This window comes from Lampetra planeri, chromosome 10 (assembly GCF_965212315.1).
Source record: "Lampetra planeri chromosome 10, kcLamPlan1.2.h2, whole genome shotgun sequence".
NCBI classification, from domain to species: Eukaryota; Metazoa; Chordata; class Hyperoartia; order Petromyzontiformes; family Petromyzontidae; genus Lampetra; species Lampetra planeri.
The window spans coordinates 11,439,512-11,459,324 of record NC_136116.1 but is presented as its reverse complement, the minus strand read 5'-3'; the positions used below and the strand labels follow the sequence as shown (position 1 = coordinate 11,459,324).

The window sequence follows — 19,813 nt, the reverse complement described above, 5'->3', positions numbered from 1 at the left end:
ACCAAAAACCTGGCTCCCTGTTCCGGTGAATAATATGCCACCAAGCTGCAAATGAGTTTACACATGTTTTTGCCAACGATGACCTACCCCATCAACCAAGACCTCAACAATGTAGCTCGCTGCTGACTCAAGTCCTGATCCCCCTCATGAGGTTGTGCTGTTACCATCATAGAATCTCACCCAGATCCGGAAGAATGCTGGTGAACAGTGGAACAACTCGGATATCGAGAATAAACATCTCATTCGAGACCCAGTCATCGAACCTTTTAGCTTTGACATTTCCTCCTTGAAAACAGTGGTGTAACCATCAACCACATCATCAGAAGATGCACATCTCCTTCATGAATCGGCAATTAACGACAAGCCACAGTGTGATTGTGGCCATGCAACCTAAACTATGGACCATGTAGCAAACCACTTTAGTCTGTGCTCCCTCAAAGAAGTAATCGAAAAACTGTCCAAACTCTCTCCTGTATGAATGCATGTAGAACTCCTTTTGCACCGTACATAGCCAAACGTGGTAATCTTCCTGAAGCCCTCTCATGGCTCGCAGCCATTGACATTGGCATTTAGCTCTCGAACATATTGCCATGGTATGCAAGAATAGAAACAGAAAATCTTACATTCTACAAAAATGCACACTACCGTTGTACAATTTTTGCTCCCCTTACAAATAAACGTATTTGTGCATAATGAGGCCACTCCGAGGTCATGTTTGACTGCATTATTGCTGTCGTATCGTCTGTTCTTCATTGTTATGATTGCAAGCATATTATTTTGCACATCTTCAACATGTTCCATTTAATGAAAAATTTTGAATTACCAAAAGCGTTTTCCCTGCTTATATCCTTCGACATTTTTCTTTTTTTAGCATTTTATTAACACAGGTAGTCTCTAATGAAAATAGTCTGAGGGATAAATGGAGCCAATGAAGAAATGCATGTTCCTTTATACGCATTGAGGGGGGTCAGGCACCTTTCTCTAAAAGTAAGCCATATTCATCCACTTAACATCACCGCACGTTAACCATAGCACTATTCTCACCCCTGAGCTGCCAGTGTTAATTGGAAAAACAAATGGTGACGAATCGCTTCGTAAGCACAGTTCCGATTAAAAATTTTACTTCATAGGTCCATTGGTAGAAACGGAAAAGGCACAGGTCAAGGAAAAGAGCAATGTCGGAGTTAATTCAAAAACGAATGCTCCATCTCATGCAATAGAAACTCCGGATTTACAAGTTAAGCAACCCTTAAAATTCCGTGTCTTTTTTCTGCGAGCTCCTGAGTATATTTGCATTCAGTATCGTCAGCCAAAAATGTCTCTTGCTACGATAAATATTGTTCAAAATATAATGCTAAGGTGGCAATTTAATAGTGTGGCTATTGGCAAACTCATTGGTGTGAGCAGACCATCAGAAAACTATCATTGAAAATCTTCCATAAACTCAGGAGACATCACGTGGAGGGACCTGGGGTATATTGTTCATTATTGTTTTATTTAATATCTTGTGCTCTAGCTTACTTTATGCTCCACCTATTCCGCTGTAATCTTTTACAAACTAAGGATTGTAAATCTAAGAATTCCACGAGATCCATTCTGAAATGGAACTAATTATATGTTCTTGCCAGTGGTGCATACATATGTCATAGGTGACAATTTGCACTTGCAGAAAACGTATTCTTTGGTCACATCACAATGCTGATTTCGATGATCAAGTTAAGATTTTCAAAATCACATAAATCAAGTTCTTGATCACCTTTTTTTGTTCATAATTGCATCTTCATCCACCTTTATTTATGGCCATATATATTTTTTCTGCTATATTCATGTGTTGTCCCTGCAATGGTTAAGTTTTTTTCTATTCACATAATGATCTTAAGTCAAATACTCCAGTGTTCTTTGCACAATTTTTCAATCATTTTCTGACGTTCATTTTCATTCCTTCGAAGCTTTCACAGAGGCTTCATTTTAGAAAAAAAACGTTTTCAAAACATGTACCAAGAGGACCCACCAAATTGAGACTACATGAAGTTCGCAGACAAATACAGATTATAAGTCAGTTGACATTTGCTTTTGCCAAGGCTATTGACAGCAATTTCAAGTAATTTTCATAAAATAATGTAAGAAGAACAAGAGCATAGCCATAAATGGACAGCTCAAAGTATGTATGCTACATTATCAACTAATTACACGACATCTATAAATAATATATGAAACATGTTCTTTTTTTAATATTTATTGATGAGACTTTTGTATAGATGGCTTTTATAGAATGCTAATAATCTTTAAATGTATTTCCTAAGCGAACACATTGTTTTTTTTTCTCAACTAGCATTATAATATATTACATTTTTAAAATGTATGCCACTTCATGGTACAAGTTACGTATGCTACATACATTATATGTGGGGTTTGTTTTGAAATAAAACAGTGAACTCGCTATTGAGCCCCCACAATTCCTATGGCTGGGGACAGCTTCTCTATAGGACAACCCCTGTTGACTTTCCACAGAGTACTACTGATTTCATTGACCTTGTACAAATGATAGAAAGGCAGAGGAAGACAGCAACAGGGATGGCAGTAAGACCAAATCAAAGCATTTGGAGGCTGCTAATGAATTGGAACAACCCAGCAAAGGAAGGAATGGAAAGCAATGCCCAAAAGTGAGAATTTACAAGCTGACAACAAACAGCTGATGGGCTGAGTGTGAACACTTGACCAAAATTTGAAATTGTGACTTTTAAATTTCGAGTTGAGGATTCTACCACCGGAATTTACAGTGTGCTTGCTTGTGTTGCAAAATGAAACTCAATATATACGTACAAAGTAGTAGCACAGTGGTTGGCACACAGTGCCTTGAGAACCTGGCAACCGGATCACAATTCCTGGTCCGGGCTAACACATCAGCAGTCAGTAATATTCAAAGCACTCCTGGGACTATCCTAGCCACCATCCTGCACTGACCAGTGTGGTGAAGTATGCCATACAATTCTAGATTTGAAGCTTTCGTGACTGCAAGGATTCATATTCTTAGGTTTTCTCGGTAAAGTCACGTAGGTAAAAAACAATCTCTCATTTACTTGATACAGCTGTCGTGGCTGTGACGGTACCACCTGAAGACGGAAGCTTGTGTTGCCTCCGAAACGTCGTGATTTTTATTTTATTTTACTTTTTAATGTTTTTTACCTACGTGACTTTACCGAAAAAACCTAAGAATATGCCATACAAGCCTCATGACCAGCATGGCATTGGGTGGTCTTTATCAAACAATAGGCTGATGAAGGGCCATACATCATTGTTATTATTAAGTACAACCGTAAAGAATGTTCTGATTACACTGTGCACTCACCATGCCGGTCGTAGCAGACCACTCGCTGGAACTGTGTCCCAGTGCCACACTTGGTGTTGCCGGGGATGCAGATGCTGACTTCGGCTACGTGCCAGCGATGACAGCGGGCGTCCTCACAAGGGATGGACTCCACGAGGTGGGGACAGCCACCCAGGCCGGACTCGCGTGCCGACAATGAGGAGACGGAGTAAGGAGAGGAGGCGGATGTGAAAGGTGGTAACAGCACCTTTCGTTCGCGCAGCATAAAACCTGTCAGACGGAAAGAAGAGCAGTGCAGGATGGTCAGGTGACCGACGAGAAAAACGTACGCAACATCAGCACAAATATTAACAATAAATCGATCTTTTTTCTCATTTAGGATCCAAAGTATGAAAAGTGGGGTTACACTTTCAAACTTGAATTTTATCTGAAATGTACAAAAATGTAATACACTTATGATATTCATATAACATATTTCAATGAAGCCTCGTGAATATTTACACGAAAACAAAATTTCTCAAATTAGAAATGATGCCTCAAACATCATTATATGAAAAAAATGAAGACAGAACTTAGCTGAAGAATTACAGAGCCATTCTCCTCCTATCACACATATATAAATGGTCCACATAGATATAAGGACACCGAATGATGGGCATTTTAGAAGGTAATCGACCACAGGATCAAGCAGAATTTATTTTCAATAAAAAACAGTTTTTCTACCATTTTCCACATACACACTATTCATCAGATATTATTTTAGATAAAAAAATATCAAATAATGAATCATCATTCCTGGCTTTTATAGACGATAGCAAGTCACTTGATTAAGTGAAAACTGATGCAGTCATCCAAGCTCTTACATACCAATGCCTTTTTATATATATGTACATAAATAAAAGTTTAACTGCTACGCTGACATTGCATGAAAAAGTGACAAAATACAAATCAAAAGATGAGTGAAGCAAGCAGATAAGCACAAAACAAAGTGATCCATAGCAACATTAGAAGATATTTTCCAAAAATGATGGAGAAATGAAGCAAACGTAAATACAGAGCATATTGGCCATGTCAGATTTTCTCAAGACAAGGCCATTGTCACAAGCAATGTAAATAAGCTACATTCAATGATTGAAAACATTAACACAAATGCTGCAAGGTTAGACTCAAGATAAACGTGCACAAACAAAATCCAATATACAGCAAGTTCACAAAGCAAGATATAATCATTGTTGGAGGAAACAACTGGAAAATATATCAAAAAGTGTATATCTAGGACAGATATTTAAGGTGGATCGAAATCAAAAGGATGATGTAAAAAGTTGGATAATAGGAGGTGGAAGTATTTTTAGAAAACTGAACTTCATAATGGAAGTCAAATCTCCGCTGTGACATATGGATCACAAACACGTATATTCATGACAAGACATTGAAATAAAAGGTGAAGTGTGCGGAGAAACATAGCGAGGCATTCACGTGTAGTGACACCAAGAGGAAGAGGAATGCAAGGATTAAAGAACGCACACGTAAAACACATCGAAAGCAGCACTCGTGCACTTGGGCAGAGGAACGAGTCACTAAAAGTGACAATGGCTGCTGGTCAAGGCTAACGACAGAGTGGCAGCCAAAGGAGGAAAACATGTACGAGAGAGCACATCGATCGTTTAGATTGAGCAATGACATAATCTACTTCTAGATTTGAAGTTTTCGTGACTGCAAGGATCCATACTCTTTGGGTTTTTTCGGTAAAGTCACGTAGGTGAAAAGAAAAAATAAAAATAAAAAAAATAACTAAATTTAGTTGTCTTCATTTTTATTTTAGTTCCCCTACGTGACTTTACATAATCTACTCTTGCGCAAGTGCTCGGTGGACAGATCATGGCTGATGATGACGATATATTTAGGCTTCTCAGCCATCCATTATACTGGTAGGAACCTCCTTGTTACACCAGCCCACAGGGGATTATTGCGTCCGTCCGTCCGTCGTGCATCCAAAAATGGGAGGGGTGGGGAGGGGAGGGTGGGGAGGGTGGGGAGGGGCTGGGTGGGGCTGGGTGGGGAGGGGCTGGTCACCCCGTGGTGCACTCACGCCGGCTTGTGCCCGCCCTCACAGTCGGGCATATTTGCGGAATACACCACGCCGCCGTTGACCCTGGCCATTGACCGAGCAACCCAACGTTCCTACCAGCTCCCTCCGCAGGAATGTGTTAATTTGAGCTAATTTACTTCTCATCAAACCATTTGCACATCCTAAACAGGCAATTGTTATACTTGCTGAGATGTTTTGCTCATACAATATACCCTAATTGGTTGTCAAAGGTCAAGTTACCTACTTCCCGTTTGAATGAGCACAGGGAATTTTAAACAATAAAAAAGAACACAATAGGAATAACAAAATTAATAGCAAGGGCTTATTTGCGAAACTTTTAAATGCTAAATGTGCCCTTTGCGTATTTCTTCAATGAAATGAAACACATTTAATGGGGAGCAATTTAAATGGCTTTGATGCTTCATGGTGCAGTCTGATAATTGTTCATTTTTGGTCACACCTCATCACATTCCTTGTGAATGAATTGCATGGCAAGAATAGCTTTTTAACAAGTTTTGCACAAAGTCATGATTATAATAATAATAATAATGCTAAAGAAGGAAAGAAAAAAAACAAATGCAATCTTGCAAAAGCGAATAAATCCAAATTAAGGTTAGCACCTCACAGAAAAACATTGGCTATAATCACCCGCAATCGTGTTTCATTAATGTTGTTCGAAATTAGATTATCCCAGTGTACTTAGCAATTACCTGATCTCACCAATGTCCTGCACATTAAATGCAAATTATTAAAATTAAAGTCAATATTAACCTGTTAATGTTGGTTAGTGAGTTTCAGAATGTAACATTGTAATACGTACTATAATATTTTTTTTATGTGTTATGTTTCCCCTTATATTCATCAAGACATCACAAAGCAAACATGTGCAAAGCCCTCGTTGATAAAAGGTTTAGAAAAAAAAACGCTATTTGCCCAAGTGATTTATTAAACTTTAATTACATTTTTAAATAGGATTTAACTAATTACCTTTGCAAAAAAGAAAAAGAAAATTTTGCCTAAAAGTGCCGCTTTAATCCTAATACTTACAAATCACTTAAGTTAGACTATTGACCACCACTTTTAGCCTCACATGAAAAAATCCATGGCCACTACAAATAGCGGTATTATTGAGCTAGGCCTGTCTAATTGAGAACCAAAGCTGGCCCATTCAATCAGACTCTGCGACATTCAAACATTCAAGTAAATTTACAGGAAGGATCCTGATACCTAACCATGCCTGGCGATCAATGGCCCCCAATCGACCAGGTACACGCAATATTAGAGAGACGAGCAACATGGCTTGTGCTCCAAAAACTTTACCATTTATTGATGAGGCTGTGAATCTAGAATGACCTAACCATCGTCTTGACATCCAATAACATCGTATAGAAGGACCAACCATAGTTTTAATCCAGGAATGTGCAGGTTGAAATAGAAATGTAAAATAACGTCTCAAATTTTATCATAGATTGAACTTTGGCAGATAGGTATAAATGTCCATTTAAGACATGGAGGGACATTTTTTGTAAAATGGGTTCGTATTATTTTGCAGAAAGTTACTATTTGAATAATGCTAAATACATTTAAAAAAAATCATTGTTTAAAAGTCGTTGTCTGCATGCAAGCAATTCCATACCCTCATTATGGTTCATGCTTTTGGAACCTTGATTTGTTTGGAAGTCGATCAGCCAATTTCCTTTGAAAAAAATATCCAATTAATTCAATGTCCTTTAACACTTGTGAACTAAGGCTCTAACTCACCTACCTCTACCTAACTATGAAGATATGTCGGCAGCTTCCAATATCGAGTGGACAAGAACTCAACAAATGCCCAACTACTGCTCTGCTTGAACTCAAAGCATCATCGCCTCAGGCGAAAAGATACCATCCCACATGCTGCTGTAATAGCCCATCTTTAGAACTTACTGAGAAGATACCATCCTACATGCTGCTGTAATAGCCCATCTTTAGAACTAACTGAGAAGATACCATCCTACATGCTGCTGTAATAGCCCATCTTTAGAACTTACTGAGAAGATACCATCCTACATGCTGCTGTAATAGCCCATCTTTAGAACTGAGAAGATACCATCCCACATGCTGCTGTAATAGCCCATCTTTAGAACTTACTGAGAAGATACCATCCTACAGGCTGCTGTAATAGCCCATCTTTAGAACTTACTGAGAAGATACCATCCTATATGCTGCTGTAATAGCCCATCTTTAGAACTAACTGAGAAGATACCATCCTACATGCTGCTGTAATAGCCCATCTTTAGAACTAACTGAGAAGATACCATCCTACAGGCTGCTGTAATAGCCCATCTTTAGAACTTACTGAATCCCCTAAGGTTCCATATCTCTCCACCCACAATGTCTTGAATACCGTACAGCGGATGTAATTAAATGATGACTAGGTTAATGTGCACTTGTCTTAGCCCTCAATAGGCATATCACCTGCAAGCTGGACTAGTGCCACACTTTTACTGACAAGGAAATGATCACACTAACTCCGAAGCACATATCCAAAGACGAATTGCCATCAATAATTTGCTAGCTTGGCCAGTTTTCATCCATTGATTGATTACACGGTGAGGCATTAGATATACTTTTAAAATGTTACGATTAAAATTTTATATTTCTCTTGCATAATACATTTGTTACAACCTGTTCACAAATCTATTTAACACAGGCCGCTATTAAGAAGTTTAAACATTACAGTGAAAGTTACAGCTGTGATGTATCCTAAGGACTGGATAACGACCATCTCCCCTGAGTGCTTTACAAATCCTGAAGACATTAGTGGCTAACGATATCCTTGGTCTGATTATGCAAGCATTTCTGTTTACTGATGCTCCAATAAGATGTGTACGCACTGTGGCCCAAGTACAATGTTCTTATTAAGTTAAAGCTGTGGATACTCCCAAGGCTATTGAAGAAACTGCATTTAAATCAGGAGGATGTATTTGCGGTTGTTGAAAATGAATATAACAGTTAACATTACAATAATAAGAATAGGTTTTCAAACACCAAATATATATCTTTTGCAAAAACTCAAGAAAGGGGAAAACCTCTTCTTATTTTTCACACTTCGATACTGGCAAAAAAAGGTTATTGCAATAATATGACAAATTTACAGCCCTTTACATCTATTGGTGAAGTTTGTGCCAGCAACGAGTTCCAATATCACTAAACACAGTTGTGAGCTATGGCGTAGAATTAAACTCAGGTTGCCAGGTTCACAGCGCAGCATTCGAACCTGCTCACACCACCACTGTACCTGCATCAATAATGTATTTTACAAACGTTAGCGCAGTGTGGGAATGGGATTCTGAAAGCTTAAATAAGAGTAGCACTATCACTGTGTTGATCGATCTGTCCATGTGAAAATATCAGTCTTACTGGTGATTTTCTTGGTGGCTAGGAATCTAACTTGGGTACGTGCATTACCATTGTGTGCAACTGATCCACCCTCTATATTAATGGATGATCACAAATAATATTTCTATTCCTTATTTTTTCACTCACTTGACAATCACCAATGACTATACTTCTTAGCACATTGCAGGATAATGCAACATAATTGAGAGACAGGCATCTACATTTGTATATTGCAACAACATTTTAGGTGCAGACAATACATAACACAAAATAGCATGTATTCGCTATCTCCAGACGAACAAGCCATCTATTTATCTGGCTGCTGTAGCCGTGACAGTACGTGACACTTCAGTCATTAATGTTGTTCATTTCAGGAATAACAAACAGGTACAAACGCAGATGGTAGGCACACATTTTTGTTGCCAGGGGTGTTTGGCAAGCATTACCGATGCAACAGTGTCAAAAAAATAATTATTGAGAGGTTGTAATTCTGACTTGATATTTTTCAATATGCACTGACTGCAGCTGATGCACAGCCCATCACGTACAGAGTATTTTCATGTTATGGAAATTACAACATGTACATTTGAGAGAATAAGGGCATTTAAGATTTTCTACGAAATATAACCTGCTACAAATCACAAGAAGAAGTAATGCATCGTACCATTGTTTGCCTAGAGACACAGTTGCTAGTAAAGGTAATGCAGACATAAATTAAACGTGCTTACCATACGCTTGTATTAATTCACTGGAAGACATGTGCATAACGCAATGTATTTAGGCTATACACAACGCCGAAATGCAGATTTGAAATTAAAACCCTCTGATTCGTGCCATGCCAACAGATTACATTCTGAATAGCAATTATCCGATTTATGTTTAGGGCATCCACTTCCATTCTTTACCTTTCATTTACTTTCACTCACATTCGAAAATGTTTCCAAATCTTCTTGGTTTTTTCGGTAAAGTCACGTAGAAGGGAAATAATAAAATAAATAAAATAATACATAATAAAATGTTTTATTTTTATTCTTTTATTATTTCCCTTCTACGTGACTTTACCGAAAGAATCACGAAGATGAATCCCAGCAGTCACGAAAGCTTTAAATCTAAATGTTAGAATTGCTATTTTATACGTTTCTGGTTATCGAATGAAAATCGTATAAGGCATTTGATAACTATTTGGCAAACTTGAAGTTTATAATTGAATCGCAAACAATAAATTATTCTAAGTGCAATACAGCAGGACTCCGTTTAATGAGACTTCAACGATTCGACCCAGTGGATTGCAAACGCTTTGTAAGACTGCAAAGTGCTCTCCGTAGGAGTGGTGCAGGGCTAAAGCGGAGCTACAGGGAAATGCAGAGGTAAGAATTAGATTTTCTTATGAACATTTTGCTTGATTAGAAACGATTTTAGCATTATTTTTTTGACTTAGATATCAAGTCTAAAACATAAAGAAAGCATAATTTAAGATAGACCCATATGGCACATTTCCACCACGTGGTTCTTAGAAAAATGCCAATGATTTATAAATCCGCAAATGTGAGGATGCCAAATTATCTTCTTGGTTCTTTCGGTAAAGTCACGTAGAAGGGAAATAATAAAATGATAAAAATAAAACATAATAAAATAATTCTCACGACGTTTTGGCCACAACGCAAGCAGCCGTCCTCGGGTGAAGACCAGGTCTGTCGGGGAGACAGCGTCTGAATGAAACACCACCACGCTTGGAGCGTATATTTAAGCTGTTTGGAAGGGGGAGAGCGCCTTGACAAAAGAATCACATATCTGAATTTCCCATAAATATGCTAAATTCCTCTTGATATGCAAATGCTTTTGTCAAGGCGCTCTCCCCCTTCCAACCCAGCTTAAATATACGCTCCAAGCGTGGTGGTGTTTCATTCAGACGCTGTCTCCCCGACAGACCTGGTCTTCGCCTGAGGTCGGCTGCTTGCGTTGTGGCCGAAACGTCGTGAGAATTATTTTATTATGTTTTATTTTTATTATTTTATTATTTCCCTTCTACGTGACTTTACCGAAAGAACCAAGAAGATTAATCCCTGCAGTCACGAAAGCTTTAAATCGAGATGCCAAATTACCTGCTTAATTTAACATACTGCCGTGTACACCGGATACTTTTACAATTATGTAGTGCTAAGCCAAACAACTTAGTGGTACTTAAAACAATGATAACGATCACTTCTGAACATGCGGAGTTGCACAACTACCAGGTTAAGTCAGTGCAGACATTGTATTCTGGAATCTGTATGGAAATTTGAGTGAAATTCCCTCCTAACGTGGAGTTTCTATGGGTACTCCAATTTCTTCCCACATGCAAAACAATAATAAAATGAATCTTGGGACACAGTGAAGTTTTCTTGAGGATACTACCTGAATCACATTAATCTTTCATTTTTAGCAGTAGCAACAGCAGAATCAGCAACAGGAACATAATCATAATTAACACGTTCCTTCGGAGTAGGCAGGTAGGAACTTGGTTGGACTGTGCATTTGTGCACGACAGACAAATATGCACGACAGACAGACAAATAATCCCTGGTGGGCAGTGTGGAACCTGTTGTTCCTACCTGTATCATCATCACTTTCATCTATTTTCTGTACATGCGTGCCTCCATCCATTGCTTCACACACTGCTTAGAACATCCTATCAAAGAGACCTGCACATGCCATGTCCCAAAGTGTGATTGAGGTAATCCCGCAAGGGTGGCCGGGAGTGTTTCGTCCAATGAAGGAAACTGTTTGCCATTCATATTCTTGGTTCTTTCGGTAACGTCACGTAGAAGGGAAATAATAAAATAATATTGTATTTTCTTTCTGTGGATTTCACACCTGAAGATGATTGCTTGTGTTGCAGTCGAAACGTCATGACAATTTGTATTGTTTTAAAAAATATTATTTTATTATTTCCCTTCTACGTGACTTTACCGAAAGAACCAAGAATATGAATCCCTGCAGCCACGAAAGCTTTAAATCAAAATTTGGTTGCCATTCCTTAGGCTTCACCATAAATCCACTGCAATCCCACCAACGCTAGTCCATGACACATTTGGGGGAATTAATGGTGGGGGGGGGGTAACCATGCGCTTTCCGGCATGAAATCAACCCATGTTGAATTGAAGTTTTCAGAATGGAGCTTAATTTTCTGCAAAAGCAGACTTTTGTTTTGCCGAAATGTGACGGAATTACGGCCAAATTAGGTACACTTCGGTAAATGCCCCGACCGAGAGCCCTGTGAACTGTGAAACATATTTTAAGTAAACCATTTCTAAGATGGATCTACAGCAGTAATAATTTTGAATAACAGCAACATTTTATTAATCTGAACTATAAATTACTAATAAGCACCAACAATGTAATTTAAGTGGCAACGATGAGTTGCAGCTACAAAGAAATAAGGGCACATTAACTGGTTGGTAGATATTTTAATGTGCTGCCCATTAATAAGCTAAAGGTCAATTTGTACATTACACACACACACTTAATTTAGATTAGATTAAGTTAAGTAAACATTAGCCTAAGGTTAGTTAGCTTTTGTTTAATTTTCACACTTTCCACTTTGCCTACATAATGGACTTGTATTATTAATTAAGCATACAACAAGTAATTGTGTGCTTGCTTTGCAATTTTAACAAGGAGTCTAAACTGTTGTAAACATTTTAATACCTATCTATTGTTTTACTATGCCATGTGTAATTGAACCTTATCGCGGGACCCCATAACCCCCCGGCTCTCGCATAAACTGCGTTGCAACGTCATTTTACGTCTGTCGAAGGCGAACGACACGGCCATCTCTTCCTCTCGACGAGCTCTACACGATGCGTCAATCAAAGTTTTGTTTCTTCTGTGCATTCGCCCTCGCTGCTGCGCTTGGACACGACACGACAACAGAATGATCCGCGCCAGGTGTGTCGCCGCGTTTGTGTGCGCGGTGGGACAGAATCGCCAAAAATAAATTCATTAATTACGATTTTCACTTCCGTTTATTCGGGACCACGGGGTCCCGCCATGAGGTTCATTTGTTGAGCCGTTATGAGTTGGGCATGTAGATGAACAGATAGAATCACTCCCCAGAAAATCATGCAATTTACCAAGCAACTGTGCAGCCCTGAAAACAACTCAGTTCGTTAAGATAAAAAAAAACAAGTTACTGATTCACCTGCAAATAATTTAAATTCACAAATTTCACTGAATTTACAAGTCTTAATAATCAGCTAACAAACTACACGTTACAATCCGTTTGATGGTGTTGCAATAAGAGAGTGCAGCATGTACTATACTGCAGAGGTGTGGACTCGAGTCATGTGACTTGGACTCGAGTCAGACTCGAGTCATGAATTTGATGACTTGCGACTCGACTTGGACTTGCATAACAATGACTTTGTCCCACCTATGAGATGTGGACTCGAGTCATGTGACTTGGACTCGAGTCAGACTCGAGTCATGAATTTGATGACTTGCGACTCGACTTGGACTTGCATAACAATGACTTTGTCCCACCTATGAGATGTGGACTCGAGTCATGTGACTTGGACTCGAGTCAGACTCGAGTCATGAATTTGATGACTTGCGACTCGACTTGGACTTGCATAACAATGACTTTGTCCCACCTCTGCTATACTGTAGTGCATATCTAAAAATACACGAGGGTTTGCTTACTAATGTGGAATTGCAACAAGAGCTAATGTAATGGCGGTAGTAAAATGCATTAATCACTTGATAATAAAATAATAATTAAAGCTCTGCACACCACATTGCTTAAATGTACTGGATGTTGGATGCTATACAAATAATACTATTATATATATCCCTGAGGGTTGAGAAAGCAGCAGTAGCACTGTCAAACAGCTTGAAAATGTAGTACTGCATGATACATTAAATATGAACGTGTTTACACTTCAGTTTATTTTTTGTAAAGATATGGCAAACATTAACATACAATTAATATAATTATTTTAACAGTACTGTGGAATGTCTAAATATTGTGATCTTTTAAATGTTTAATAACTTCCTAATTGACCAGATTGCAAATCTTTAATGCAAAAATGCTAGGACAGGTACAAAGACCATATTTGGCAGTTCAAAGATATTAAGGAAGAGAGCCTAGGCATTGCTATGAGTTATATAAAACGTTCCTTCACAGATGAAACAACATGGATTGGATGCTTTTTGAAAGCATTATATTGAGCAAAAAGGCTGTCAACTTGCACTCTGCATTGGGGTTTGAAATAGTGACTAAACTGACAGCAATTATTTTGTAGTGGTCTTGTTAGTGGTCTTATTATAAGGTCGTGCTAATTACATACAAAGTGCTTGCCACAAATGAACCACACTACCTTGCTGACCTTGTCAAGGAGCATAAACCATCACACGAACTTCAGTCATCCTTGCAGCGGCTTTTGGCGAATCATTAAACAAAGACGGTAAGTGCTTCGCACACTTTCAGATGCGTTTCTGCAGTCATCTGGAACGCTCTTCCTTCTGATATGAATACACCACTGGAGCTATGCACTTTTAAATTTAAAACTCATTTCTTTAGAACAGTTTTTTGTGTTTAGTTTATCTTTCCCCCACACCTATTAGCACGGTTGGCTAGGTACGGTGCGAAAGATGTTCAACAAACATACATAATTACTTTCCCATATACCTTCTGTCTTGAAAATGTTTTTCATCATTGTACTAGAACGTGGTCTGAACTCCCCTAGTGATCAATTTCCCTATTTTAGGGTTATAAGAGGGCTTAGTGAAAAGCATAGACAGAGGAAGATGTACTATGACAGATAAACTAATTTTGCTGAATTTCAGGAGGTGTCTGGAAGTATGCAAGCACCAGTGGTCTAAGACAAGTAATTAGAGCAATCCTCTCTCACTCAAACATCAACAAAGTTACCCTGTCAAATTGTTGATCACAAATGTGTACCACGTTTCGTTTTAACCCATGCTTCACCGCAATTATGTCTCGGCGAGACACGATTTTTTTGGCGGAGCACATCACAACAAATGTGTTACCTTTCTTGGACTGGGGTTCCTCGCAGCTCTCGGGGACGCAGGGCCCCCAGGCAGTCCACGCTGACACGGGACACTCGGCAGGACACGGCAGGTCACAGAGGCGGCCAACGTCCAGACTCCGCTGTGCAGGGCACACACTGCCATCCACGGGCTTGGGTGCTGCCAAAGTCATCAGACCACACACGTGGCATTTTTGCAGGATTGTAAGTTGGGTCAATTTGTAAAGGCGGAGGGTTTGGGAATGGAATGAGCATAAGAAAAGGGACGGTGTCATTCAGACTCTGTCTTCTCGACAGACCTGTTCTCCACCTGAGGACGGCTGCTTGCGTTGTGGCCGAAACGTCGTGAGAATTATTTTATGATGTTTTATTTTTATTATTTTATTATTTCCATTCTACGTGACTTTACCGAAAGAACCAAGAAGACGGCAAGGATGTTACAGTGAAGGGAGATTAACTGAAAAGAGTGGGTGGGGGGAAGGGAGTTCAGGAGAGAGTGCAATGGGTTGGAGGGTTTATTGGGGTCAAGTGTGCAATGCTTTCAGAAAATTCTTTGGAAGATTCCAAAAGTCATGCATACTATTTAAACGTTCCGATGGCCTTGACTAAGCGTTTTTCTAATAACTTTCACTAGTTATTACCATGCAAATTAGCATTTTTAGTAAAGTTTTTTTAATTTCTTGCTCTGCCATTTACTTCCATTTATTTTGAGCTCAAGAATGATGGGTATCTGCTAAATGAAATTAAAAGTTCGGGTAACTTTCATTGGCTATAACTGAATCATTATCACAGTCACATTGTACATAGTGGATTCATTAATTTAGTGAGAATATATAATTTGGAGTTGCTATTTTATTATTGCATGTCTACTATTTTTTATCCTGCAGAAACTGCATTAGAGCAGCCCTAAAACTGTGAAGTTTGACATTTCGTTCAACACTGTCACATCGGCACCTGCAGGTACTTTTCACATCACACAGGAATGGTTGACACTCATGCCATTTCGTACAATGTATTTCATGCATTATGGTCTGACCCTTATGCAGACAGAACCAACCTGCCTTCATTAACTTTCCATCCATCCACAGTGCCTCAGCCATGCGCCATTTGTCAGTTACTGTTCTGCACAAAGGGACTATTTTAATTGACATCTCATGTCGCATCGCTTGACTGAATGTCTTATTTCTTTTATTCTTATGGGTGTTTTTTTCCACCCACCCCTCAGTGTTTCCATTGAGTCCTCTTTAAACTTTAAATTGGCTCACCTGAGATCTCCAGTGGGACAGACAGCAAGGGTACAATAGTAGGCCTCCATTTTTCATTTCCAGGCAGCTCTACACAAAATGCAGCAGTGATTTTGGTTTAACACGGAAGGTGGATCCGATGGAAACTATCAAATATTTCACTGTAAAATATTGATTCAGATGCACACGAGCAACATTTGTGATAACGATGTAGTCATTTCAGCACAGGAGAAAAATGTGATTCAGAGTATATACTGTCCTCTACATTCTAAGTTTGTGATTCATAATAAAGGTTTTTGGGTTAGATCGCATAAGTATAAATGTGTTGTAACCCTCCACCACCCGACACAGCCAATTAGTAAGGTATTTGTCACGTAAACAAAATGCTAAATAGTTACTACTTCAGCCCACCGGTGTGTTGGAGAGTAAATCCACAACATTTACAATTTGAATACAACGTTTCGCTGGTAATTACATCTGGCATCATCGGGCGATTTGCCAGAAAAGTGAAGCAATCTACCTGCTTCCGGTTTTAAATAGAGCAAGACGACGTCATCACCTGAACCCAATGAGGTGCAGAGATCAAAGGCAGAGGAGAGGGGGTATTATAGTTATATAATAGGTTAGTAATTAGTTAATTAGCTTCCAGGCCGCACTAAGCCTGTAGCTGTCAGAGATGTTAAAATCATTTATATTTCTCTCAGTTTCAATGGATTCTCGAATTAGTCTTGGCCAGTCATAATTAGTTTTACACAACACGTCAACGTTATCAAAATCAATTGAGTGTCCTTGTTGGCAAGCATGTTCTGCAACTGCCGACAGTTCTGTTTGAGAATATTTAATATTTATTTGGTGTTCTTTTAATCTTACGCTGTCGCGAAAACCTACGTGTTAAACTGAATAAGTTTGTGAGTTAGTGCTGCCATCTTGACCAGACATTATGTCTTATGTTCGTTATAGTATAATAATTTCGCAATGTCCGATGTATTCTCAATATGTTAAAATCTTACTTTGATTATTATAAGATAGAATATTCTTCATTTTATTCACCAGTTACGCCCTTAGTTTTTTTTACCTGTGCTTGTGAAATACTCAAATTGTACTATCAACCATGGGTATTAATGATGGTATATAAAAAAAAAATTGGGCATTACAAATAACAAGAACAACTCAGCTTCTATGTGGGTGATAAGTGGATGGCCACATTGCATGACTGCGAGAGATAGTGATATTTAGGGAGGCCTTCATCGAGTAGTGGATAGATCATGGCTGATGATGGTGATGATGTCTATGAACAATGATCAAGGTGGAATAAAACGATACATTCTTCACTTGTATACACTTGGAAACTTAGGTACATATCCTGACATGTACATAGAGGGAACTTGATTTCATCTATTGCTCTTTGTACCCATAGCCATCTCTGAATATTCTTGGAAAATTTTCTCAGAAATTAGATCAAAATGTTCATACCAGAGTGTGTGTATGAGCTGATGTGCCAGTTAATAGGTGCTTGCCCACAGCAATTGTACTATGCAAAGGGAATATTTTTGGATTTTGTCATGAAACAGGATATGCTTGCATGGCTTTGTGTTATACTTTGTATGGGCATTAGAATTCCATCTGATGTACAATATGTCAGGCCACAGTTTGGCATACAGACCCTCAGTAGTATCGACAAGGGGCATTTGAAAGGCAGAGTACATCAGGGGCAGATTTCAATTACAGTACAGTATATGTGAGATGCAGGACTTGAACATGGTCAATATTTAAGGACTGTATGAATGGCAAATATGTGCAAAAGAATACAATTTTGCCATGGTCATATGCAGGAGTTGTATTTATTTTTATCAACTACAATACTCACTGTAATGTATGTATATTGAAGTTCTTTCGCACCGTACGTAGCCAACCATGCTAATCGGAGGTGGATTACATATTAATGCATTACACATTTACGCACATTCTTGTTGGATTTCTGAAGTGTACATTAATATGTATATGTGTAAATATGCAGAGACACTTTAGATGACTGGAAAGAAATGTAGAGTGATGTTAGATTTTGGCAGAAGCAAATGCATGCAAGGCCTGCGATTTCTGCCTGTGCACTCTTTAACAGTCACCCCTCGTTGCTGACAGAGGTGAAGGAAAAATCAATACTCTTGCCACAAACTAGCTAAATGCCTTACATTTATCTTTTGCTTACTTGCATCAGAAAAAGTCGATGTTTTAAAGCACTGCTGGGCCAGTGGGACTTAACCCAAGAGACCCAGAATATCCCTAGATAAATATTTTTCACACAGACAAATAACCTTTGACCAATAGCAGTTAAATTAAACTGGCCAAATCCAGCACATGTCAGTTTAACCTTGTGCTGCTAATTTGGATATATGGCAGCAGTCAACCAGAAAGCTCATTCCTCACGTGCTAGAATAGCTGGAGCGTTTGAGTGATCTATTCCAATGTTATTTCGATATATTTAAGGGAACATTGATGTTGAAGAGGCTCAGCGAAGAATGGGTTATATGTGTGGCCACATATTATAGCCACCTTTTTAATGTCAGAATCAGCATCTATGCAGGTAGTCCCCGACTTACGATGGAGATGCGTTACGACGACCCCATAGTAGGTCGAAAATATCGTAAGTCGAAAATGGCCTAGCCTACCCAGGAGTCTTAAAGAATGGTGATAATTTAGCAAAACAGAGCAATTTACAGTACCGTACTGTATAAACTATATGCGTACAGTACATCCTGGCAGCGTCCCAACGTACAGTATCGTACCTCGTAGGCTGGTGCATTTGCCTGCCGCGTGAAATGTAAAATATTTTACAATTTTGTCATATCGATATCGCCATCGTAAGATCGAAATATCGTAAGTTGGACCATCGTAAGTCGGGGCCTAGCTGTATTTAGACTGCAAAAGGAGGAATCCGATGAGCTATGAAGCTCTTTTTCACAGATGTCCAGTATGGGCGGGCCAGAAAGTTACAACAGCAAACAATAAAATAAAATAAAAACCGACAGGAGTGAAAAATAGAGAAAATGGTAAACAAGTCACTACATTTCGATGTAATGCTTTCGTGACTGCATGGATTCATATTCTTGGTTCTTTCGGTAAAGTCACGTAGAAGGGAAATAATAAAATAATAAAAATAAAACATAATAAGATAAAATTCTCACGACGTTTCGGCCACAACGCAAGCAGCCATCCTCAGGTGAAGAACAGGGCTGTCGGACCCAGCTTAAAAATACGCTGCCAAGCTTAGCAGTGTTCATTGGGATGCTGTCTTTCCGACAGCCCTGTTCTTCACCTGAGGATGGCTGCTTGCGTTGTGGCCGAAACGTCGTGAGAATTTGATCTTATTATGTTTTATTATTATTATTTTATTATTTCCCTTCTACATGACTTTACCGAAAGAACAAAGAATAAGTCACTACATATAAATAAATAATGAACACATTCATTATATAAGTGCAATTTTTCAAGATTGGGCAAGGCAGCAGAAACAATAAGAAGCAGTCCCAAACGGCACCAAGAAAACACACAAGTTGTCCCTCAATAAAATGGCACATTAACGTGAAAAAAATATGGCTGTGAAAAGTGATTTCATTATTTTTTTATATATAATGTAACCATGTTGCAAAAAAAATCCACCGTGAAAATGTATAACTAGAATTATTATAGCAGTCAAAATTTCAGCACACCAAAGCCTTGTTTTGCATAATGTGATATTGGACAA

At 38.7% G+C, this 19,813-nt stretch overlaps 1 protein-coding gene across 1 annotated transcript in view; it reads right to left on the bottom strand.

Moving 5' to 3' along the window:
• LOC144721148 (thrombospondin type-1 domain-containing protein 7A-like) overlaps positions 1-19,813 on the bottom strand; it is a 182,920-nt gene that overhangs the window by 116,896 nt on the left and 46,211 nt on the right. Inside the window, exons 6-8 of the mRNA XM_078598543.1 lie at positions 16,093-16,161; positions 14,829-14,987; positions 3,350-3,598 (exon numbers count right to left, since the gene is read on the bottom strand). Of these exons, the coding sequence (XP_078454669.1) occupies positions 3,350-3,598; positions 14,829-14,987; positions 16,093-16,161 (477 nt within the window). The remainder of the gene's footprint in view (positions 1-3,349; positions 3,599-14,828; positions 14,988-16,092; positions 16,162-19,813) is intronic.